Raw genomic sequence first — 10,006 nt, forward strand, 5'->3', positions numbered from 1 at the left:
CTTGCCCCAATAATATACATAACTTTTGTTACCAGTGTGTTATTATTTTTTGAGAAAAATGCAAAAATAGTCACAAATTTACCACAGGGGTGTAGTACCCCCTTAAGTCCTGTAACATCAAAAAAGCTTATACTTCAGGTCAAAGGTTATACTCTGAGTAAAAAAAAAGTACTTTTCAGTGTCACCCGGGTTGACTTGAATAAGTTACGCATATTAATAAATGCACTTTGCTGCAAATCTCAATTACCGTATATCATTGTGATTGTTATACATACTGATGTACACCAAACTGCCCCTATAGACCCTGTGAAGTGCCTTATACGATTCACAGGGCACAGGTAGCGACCATGGTAGAAACTTCTACACTGTAAAATAATGTGGCAATCGTGTGACACCTGTGACATCATACAACCATGCAATAAAGCTGTACATACTATCGTTTACAGTTGTGCTTATTCCATAAGTAATAATGGCATTTATATAGCGCCTTACAGAAGTACCTTGGTGCTTTTACAAAACACTGTACATGACAAAAGAACAAATGAATTAGAAGAGGTAGGTCTTAAGATGTACTTTTGAACTGAACAAGAGAAGTGGTATGGCTTGTCATGGGTGGTGTAACACAAGATTGCCAAATTGATACAAAACAGTTATATAATATGTGACATGATCAAGGGAAATGAGTCGAATGTTACTAATATTGATTTTGAGATATTGGCAAAGAAAGTGTTACAATTCTTTTGTTTTATATTGTTTTTAGCAATTGATAAATTGACATAACTTTGCAAAGAAAAGTCGTATTAACATGGGGTTTTCAGTTTCTGAAAGCTCTAACTGTCCTCTTCAGAAACAAATGTAAAACTCATTTTCGACCAGGGTCAACATGTGACTCATTCCCCTTGATCATGTCACATATGGAGCTCAATAGTGTGAGTAAACCACACACCGCTATAATCCTGCTGGGCTACAGTTACTACAAGTTGCGTAGACGTCCCAGGATGAAATGTGTATACTCTTATCTGCTTTTCCCAGATTCATAACAGTCAAGTTTTACGGTACACACCTTCCAATGTAAACCTACCAGCAGGCCACAGAGGAACATGAACTCACAAAAACACATGTCAAGTACAAGCAATATATACCCGCACACCATATACATGTATGACTCATTGCAAGTCTTGGGTGTGATCCCGTTTTGTAGTTCAACTCTGCTCTCCGACACATCTCCCTGAACCCGCTCATTGCATATTTATTGCCTTGTATGAACATCTTAATCCACAGGCATAGTCACCTCTACCAAGTTCATTGGATTCAAATGTCGTGATTCTTTTAGTCTTTCCAAAGCTGCTCTTAAATCGTCTATTTGTAACGGGCGTAGTTGATCCGTGATGCCTTCTGGTGGCCTGTATGGTAAAAGAAGACATCATGAGGTCAATCTTAATTGCTTTAGAACACAGTTTAGTTTTAGTATATGTGACCCATCACATCAAAACCTACCAGTTGTCTTCAGAAATGATAAACTGCTATATTCTATCTGACACCTTGTTTGTTGAAATCAGTTACAGTCAGGCAAAACAAACTCAAGATATCGTTTTATTTTCTTTATATTTTCTCATCTGCGAATGAAGCCAGCCGATAACTGGTCAGTTTTGATATGATGGGTCACATATATAAGATAGTTGTGCTGTTTGAGAGCATGCTTATTTGATTGTTTTAATGTTGAATTATTTGCATCCTTTACGACAGTTTGTGATGCAGATAACAAAATAACAGTGAGAAGCCCAAAAGCATTCAATTCCCACCAGTCTTATGCACACACAAAATTGAGTGTTGGTAAACATGGTGAACATGAAAAGTATGACCAATACTTACTCTTCCATGACATTGTTGCTTCTCATGTAATCCCTGACTATATATACGCATGCATTACGACATAATTCTCTTAAATCGCTACCAGAAAATCCCTCTGTTTCACCAGCTAGCTGAGAGAGGTTGATATCAGGGCTAATCTGAAAAATATAAATATTTGAACAAAAAAACAAACATCTTATTACAAATATATGAGCATGCAACCATGGTTTCTGCTGACTTCATACATAATATTATATTTTATCCGATGCTCTCTTCCTGAATCTTCATAAACAAGCTGGAACAACAGAGTAAGGCCCTCAAAAATGTTTGTCTCAGAAACATTTGCTAATGTGTGTTACTATGCAGGATGTCATTTTTAATACATTTTCAGTAGTCAGTACACTTTGTTTTTTTTGTTTTTTTTCTTGATAACTTTTAAAAAGTGAAAAAATGGGCTGACTTAGTAGCACTGCACACTAGTCACAGCAAATCTGATTTGACATACTATGTGCGCATGCAGGTTTCTTGGACAACCATGTTTTTTCCTGGCCTGATCAAAGTAATGTAGTTTTCAAGTTTTAAACCTGAATTAAATAACCAAAAGGTTCATTCATTCACCAGTTAACTTGGAAAAATATGGATGCCTCCTTCATGTAAGACATACAGAGTTAAGGTGAATCCTTAATTATGGGATTATACGGAATAGATCTTTTAATGATAATCCCGCAATACAATTGGATACAATTAAAATATTAACCAATCATGAGCAAGATGACATGGTTGGATTCACTTCTGCGTTACGCACACGCGGGTGTTCATCACACTGTGCATCATCACTCTGTTGAGACCGGTGCTAATTCAAATGAAATTTCTACTGTCGACTACTTTTGGTGATTCATCTGAAAGTTTTGCTCTTGAACCAAGCCAATTGTTAGGATTTTCTTAAATACCTGAAAAAATAACTGATGCAAATTTGTTGATCTCATTCATAACAGACACGAGAAGTGGTAGCTGATGTTTACACCAGCCAGAAGTGAATGCTTGGTGGAACTGGTCGGCGTAGTGCTAGGAGTAGGCTTGGTGTGGACACGAGGTAGGAGTAGGGAAAATATTTGTGGAATTTTTATCAATGTTAGCGTTTACGCCGCGCCGGGTGTAACTCAAAATGTGACACGACTAATGTGTCTACTTTTGTTTTTATCAAAGTCATTTATTTTTCCTTGTAAAACATATTTAGGATTGTCAATATCATTTATTCATGATCCAAGTACAAACGCTGCTTATGTGTAAATCTTGGTCTGCATATAGAACTTGCTCGCCAATGGCGAATACATTTGCTCAAAGACCACATTTATTTCCAAGTTACAGTGCATGCACATTGTACTTACATTCTCATTTCCCAGCAGTATTTGTAGTATTTGTAATCGCTGAGCTCTATCCTGCAAATTAAATTCAGATACATAAGATTTATTTCAGTTCATGGACTCTCAAAACTCTGAATTCAACATCTCATATGTTTTCTTCTTCATTAATCACAAATATAACAAAACTTGGACTATTTGTTTAATCTGCCACCATGATATCTTCTCAGTGAAAATTATGAATTACAATCTTTCTCCAACAACTTGATAATAAATGGGCACAACTTTTAAGAATAACCACCACCGTCTCAAGAAATTATGATTAGGGTTAGGTTTTTATTTCGCAGTATCTGAGTTGAGTGCAAAAATCCCGAAAATTTAATGTTCTGCGAACATTACCACGTTTACAGGGGCTCACAGCCACTGTTCTTAAGCTGTCCAAATCAAATTTTAAAGTGAAATTAGGGAAGAGTGGAAGAATTGGTAATTTATCAAATACAAGGAGTAACGTAAAATTTAAAAGCAACACAAAACAAAACAAACAACCAGAAATAAAATTCTTTGGAAGCAATTATTAACCTGTTGTTTTCAAAATTAAAATCTTTTGAGTAAATTGTTTCAACACATTACATGTAGGTAATTTCTACACCATAGCTACTACTACGTCATGTAACCCAAGCAGCTTTTAGAAATCAGTCAACTTACTGGAATTTTAACACTGAACGAAGTAGGCATACGTCTTAGAATAGCAGCATCTACATCCTGCGGTCTGTTGGTAGCACCCATTACTATAACCTGCAAAAGACCAAGTCATAGAAAAGAATCAACTGATGAACACTTGATTACACTTCACTTCAAGTTACCCGTTGCATAAAATTGGAACCACTACTGAAGTTTGCAACTGACCTGGAACCATTTCATAAAAAGATCAAGTTTACCACTTCACAGCCCAACAGGTAGTAAGCAGCCATGTTTAAAACTCTCAGCTGAAATGGACCGATGAAACATTCCTCCCCCAGTGGTGGTGCGAGGGGAGGGCATAGGTGAAAAATTCCCCAGTCAAAACTCTTGCCCCCCCCCCCCTGTGCCCACCCAGCAAAAACACAAAATTTCAAAATTTCCACTTTTTGTGGTGACCCCCCCATGAAAATCCTGGTAAGCTGCCACTGTCCTTCCTTCATCTTGGACTTGGCCCCAGACCCAGTAAATATAACAAATGTTTCCAATTCTGGGGCATTCTCATTTTGGCAAAAATGCCACATTTTAAGGTAATGTTGGTACGACATAAAGAAATCAAAGCAGAGAGCAGCCTATAGAGATGACAAGAAGAGAGACAGACAGAAAAATAAATAGAACAGACAGACAGATCAGACAGACATCAAACAGACAGGGAAAAGACAGACAGAGAGAGAGAGAGAAGGGCCGGGTGGAGCAGATAGACTGTAATTGAAAAGAGGCACATAGAGAAAGCTTAAGGGAGTAAGTAGAGACTGAGACACATCACAATTTGTACAGTTAGGCTGTATCTACCATACCTCGCAGTTGTCATCAGTTATCAAGCCATCCCACAAAGTCATGAACTGAGCTTTCATCATGGCGGTTGCTTCATGGTCGTGGCTGGCACGAGATCGCAGAAAAGAATCAATCTCGTCTATGAAAATTATCACAGGTTGAAGTTTACGGGCCTGTCAACATTGGAAGAAATATATAAATAATGTATGTTAGAATTCAGTAAAAAGTGTGTACCGTACACATTAAATTATTAATTTTGTATATACATATATGATATTTATATGACGACTCCTGGGGGATACTCGGTGAGTCAGTACTAAATGACCATTAGGGGATGGATATGCCCCAAATAGGTCACATTTGTAGCCATTTGGTATCAATGACCTCCTTTAATTTCTTATGCCTAATTTGGTATACATTGTAGGGATGAGTAAATTTACAAATTATCTCAAACTGCTTTCACAAATAACCCACATTTGTAATGAGTGCAGCCAAACAATTTGAAATTGATTAAAAACTAATTTGTTTGAAATTTGACAGAAAATGTGGGAATACCGATGGATCCAACTTTCTTGGAAAATTAGTGTGATCATTCTTGGATTATCTCCCTAACAAGTATACCAAAACATGTCACAAATAATTTAATTTGAGGCTTAGCCCCATTTGTAGGACAAAAATAAGTTTGTTGTTGCTGTACATGTAGGAATAAAATCTAATCACTCTATCAATATTCCCCTAATATCCTTGTATTGCGCTATTCCAACTGAAATCCATCCACCCCTATGGAAGACATGACCTTAATCTCCCACACAGGGGGTGTAGATTTCAAATGGATTTCAAATTGTGTGGAAGCTTATGGTCATCATGTCTTCCATAGCGGGTGTATGGATTTCAACCCGATTAATCCCCTACACAGGGGTTGTAGATTTCAAATGGAGACACCAATTCAGATAACCCCATTTGAAATTCACACTCCCTGTGTGGAAGATTAAGGTCATGTCTTCCACAGGGGGTGTGTGGATTTCAACTGAATAGCCCATTATTTGTTCACATACCAATGAGAAGACAGCCGATGCCAGTTTTTGTGACTCTCCATACCATTTATCTGTGAGACTAGATGCTTGTAGATTAATGAATCGGCAGCCTGCATCCTTGGCTATAGCCTTGGCAATCATGGTCTTACCACACCCTGGTGGCCCATACAATAATACACCTGTGGGGGATGAATGATAGATTAATGGAATGACAGCCTACATCATTGGCAATTATGGTCTTACATGTACCACTATAACAATGTACACCTGGGGGGGAGATACATTATTATGTTGAAAATGAACAGCTTCATTGCACTGAAATTGGAGAAGATTATAAAACCACAAACTTAGATTTTAGGTGTGTGCCTGTTTGCAATATGCATGTATATATGCCGATTATGCATAACAAGTGCAACATGCACAGGGTAGCGCTAGAATAAAGCGCTCCAGAGTCTGCAGGGACCCCCAAACTTGCAGAAAAAGTTGGGGTCTGTAGTAGAGTTTGGTGAGTCAGAGTTACACAAATGCAGCATAAATAGTATGTTTGCGGTAGCGCTAGATTGTAAAGCTTAGCGCTACCCCTGATTACATGCACAAATGTGTGTAAAGCACTTAAATTTTAGTTTTACTTAAATAGATCAAGCTTGTTGTATGGATTTGTGATTGCACTGGCTTTAGAGCATTTTATTTAAGTCTGGTTCCATCAGGACCCAAGTGTGCCTTCGCACAGAGAGACCATTTCAACATCTGTGGTGTGATCAAGCAAAATCAGTCTGAAGTTGGACATATTCAATTTTCTTATTGGACTGTAAACAGCATTTATAAAGCTACATTTGACAGAAAACCCCCATTGAATTCAGACAACCAGTTCAAAAGATATTAGCAGTTCAAGAGTTTCCGAAACAAAAGGAAATACTTCCTTTGTTTGGCTATATCTCGAAATCAATATTTCCGACTTCAGACTGATTTTGCTTGATCACATCACATATCATGATGTCGTTGGGCAGGAAAATCCTCCTATGTGCTTGTGGCCCCTGAACATGTTTAAAACAGAACCGCCAACAGGTTACAAAAGAGGTTTTGCTCTAAACATGTTCAGGAGCCAATGACACATAGGTTTTTCCTGCCCAACGACGATATTGAGCTGACGGACTATGACACAAACCTTTTGGTGGCTGCATAAGCACAGAATCCTTAAACAGGTGTCGTTTCTTCAGAGGTAACAGAATGGTTTCCTTGATCTCTTGACAAAGATTTTCCAGTCCTCCGATGTCTTGCCATCCAATGCTCAGAGTACCTGGATCAATCAGCTGGGCTGCAATAGACATCTCGTAGTCTGTCAGCCGCACACCTTTCACACCTATGTTTCTCATCAGTTGTTCCGCCTAGGGTGATGATAGAAATATTTTAACCCCATGAGAACTACCTGCCGATTGGCCAAAAGAAGTTTTCATTATCAATTGGCCCAATCAGCAACATTGTTAGAATAATTTCACCACACAAAAAATTGGGGTGAATTATTTTTGAAGCTCCATTCTGATTGGTGATTAAAGTGAAAATATCGTGTAATTGACCAATCAGAGGCAATGTTAGATCGGCAGGTAGTGCTCAGGGGTTAAACATGTTTGGAAATATACTCATGGACATAAAGTTTTTGTTGGGGATTATATAATCAAGCTTTTTCAATTTTGATAACTTTAGCATGCCCTACACAATGACAGGTTTGATACACTCATATTGTAATATTTTGCCAAGTGATGATTTCTAAGTTTCAAGACCCCCTGAGGCTATACCCTGACTGTGCATAAAAATATGACTGTGTAGGTTTTAAAATACCTTTTTCTGTGTAAATTTTGACTTCTTCAAAATAATCATGCATTCTGATGGCTTTTAAGTATAAAATTCGACACAAACATGAATTTATTGACAATAAATAAACCTGTATTTTCTTGGATATATTTGATATTTTAGCAACAAAGTGAGTTTGGGAAAGGTGTGTGATGTGTGAATTCTATCTGGCGGCAGTGTATGTTTTTTAAACTTGCAACTTATGGCCCAAAAAGTTCATAAAAATTTCGGGTTGGTTGGGATTTTGACATGGCTCCAAACTAAAGCTATGTCTTTGAATACATGTACATAGTACAGGATGGTAATACAAAATATTTCTGTTCAGATATTGTTTAATTCCTCTGTTCCCCCTCTCCCAGCAAAAACATTAAGATTCCAATTAAAGAACCAGCCACATTAAGATTCCAATTAAAGAACCAGCCAAACTATTGACTGACTAGTTTATTACAATTTTTCCTACCTGTTGTTTAGCTTCTTGTTTTTGCTTTCGAGTTGGATCCATAGCATTGACTATCCACCGAATACCAAAATAAGAAGTCACACCGATAAGAGTGAGTCGGAAAAGAACCAGCCAAACAATTGACTAGTTTAAATTATAATTTTTCCTACCTGTTGTTTAGCTTCTTGTTTTTGCTTTCGAGTTGGATCCATAGCATTGACTATCCACCGAATACCAAAATAAGAAGTCACACCGATAAGAGTGAGTCGGAAAAGAACCAGCCAAACAATTGACTAGTTTAAATTATAATTTTTCCTACCTGTTGTTTAGCTTCTTGTTTTTGCTTTCGAGTTGGATCCATAGCATTGACTATCCACCGAATACCAAAATAAGAAGTCACGCCGATAAGAGTGAGTCGGAAGAGAACCAGCCAAACAATTGACTAGTTTAAATTATAATTTTTCCTACCTGTTGTTTAGCTTCTTGTTTTTGCTTTCGAGTTGGATCCATAGCATTGACTATCCACCGAATACCAAAATAAGAAGTCACGCCGATAAGAGTGAGTCGGAAGAGAATGCCAAAGAGTTCCCCTCGTGTCAAACGAAAACTGACCTTCCCCACACTGGGGTCTGATGCCTCAGCCACAACTCCTGCTATATCCATGGCTTAGTCTAAGCTCAGTTTTCCTATAACATTGTGAATAAAAGACAAAACAAAATAGTCCCAAACAAAAATGTTTGGTAGACTCATAACCGTGCGATCTTACCTTTCCGATGTTGATTAAGATACTTCTTGCATCGATCCCGAGATGCGGAAAACCAATAGTCATTTTGTCCCACATAAATGAATAAATAACAAAAACCCCGATCCCCGGTGGACTCACCCAAAAGGTGACGTCACACCATATGATCGCCCTTATCCGACTTGGGATCCCCTACTCGGACCAAACTTGTAGGGGTGGCGGGGTCGGGATAATCAATATCGAAAGGTAAGATCGCACCGGTTATGAGTCTACCAAACATTTTGTTTGGGACTAGACTCAGTACACCGGTCGATCTTACCGCTTCCGATGTTGATTAAGATACTTCTTGCATCAACATCTGAAAGATCGATCTAGCAAGTAACCGACGGATGGAGGTACAAGATTGGTCAGCATCTGATCAGGGATCGGGAGCGGGTAACGATGGTTTTCGCGAGGTCAGAAAATATTTTCCCCAACGGTCGGGAAACAAAAAAGACCTCGCGATCACAGACATAAACCTCCTTACTTAATAAGTTTGGTGGTTAAGAATAGCGACACTGGTTCTTACCATGCTGAGTATTCTGTATAGTCTGAAAACCTGGTACCCGTACACCACCGTATTATGATCGCCAGAACAATGTCCCGGTAAACCTCCCGCCCCGTCTCTGATTACTAACGTAAACGGAAGTATCGTAGAGAAGGGCGAAGGTGGCTTCCGGACACCGCCTGCTAGATCTCCTCAAGGGACAAATCAACGGTATACCCAAGATGATGAGATAGCTCGTGGTCGAGTGGGTCGTGGGACGCTAAACCTTCGCGACCCCCCGGACCCCCCCCACACCTGGACCAGCCATTGCGACAGCGGCTGGACCGAAAGGCTCTGTAAGGGTGATGAATGCGGTCGTGAGTCCCTCGCAAGGCTTGTGTTCGAAGAAATAGTGCTGCAGCGCCTTATCGGACACCCCAGCCTATCTTTGGCTTCAGCCAACCTTGCCCAACCCTGGGGATTGGAGAGGGACGAATGTCGGTATGCACCGCGCCCGCTCAGTAGTCACGAGAACAGAGCGCCAAACAGTGTCGCTCCAGTGTTTGTGAACACGGAAGCTAACCTCGAGACCGTGTAACTCAGCACCGCCGTCCCGAAGCCAACGCCAAACCGGAAAGCCATCTTGGGAGTTACGTCGTTCGGCGGCGCTTTTGACGGAAGGTCAAAAGGGTG

At 39.3% G+C, this 10,006-nt stretch overlaps 1 protein-coding gene across 1 annotated transcript; it reads right to left on the bottom strand.

Annotated features, from left to right (window-relative positions):
- LOC140171796 (outer mitochondrial transmembrane helix translocase-like) lies at window positions 1-8,465 on the bottom strand. The gene is made up of 8 exons (XM_072195127.1): window positions 8,067-8,465; window positions 6,924-7,143; window positions 5,780-5,937; window positions 4,748-4,897; window positions 3,918-4,007; window positions 3,240-3,290; window positions 1,873-2,009; window positions 1-1,403 (listed from the first exon to the last, which is right to left on the bottom strand). The coding sequence occupies exons 1-8, from the start codon at window positions 8,106-8,108 to the stop codon at window positions 1,271-1,273; spliced, it is 981 nt and encodes a 326-aa protein (XP_072051228.1). The 5' UTR covers window positions 8,109-8,465; the 3' UTR covers window positions 1-1,270.
- Window positions 8,466-10,006: the final 1,541 nt, after the last annotated feature.

Source organism: Amphiura filiformis, chromosome 15, assembly GCF_039555335.1.
Source record: "Amphiura filiformis chromosome 15, Afil_fr2py, whole genome shotgun sequence".
Taxonomy (NCBI): domain Eukaryota; kingdom Metazoa; phylum Echinodermata; class Ophiuroidea; order Amphilepidida; family Amphiuridae; genus Amphiura; species Amphiura filiformis.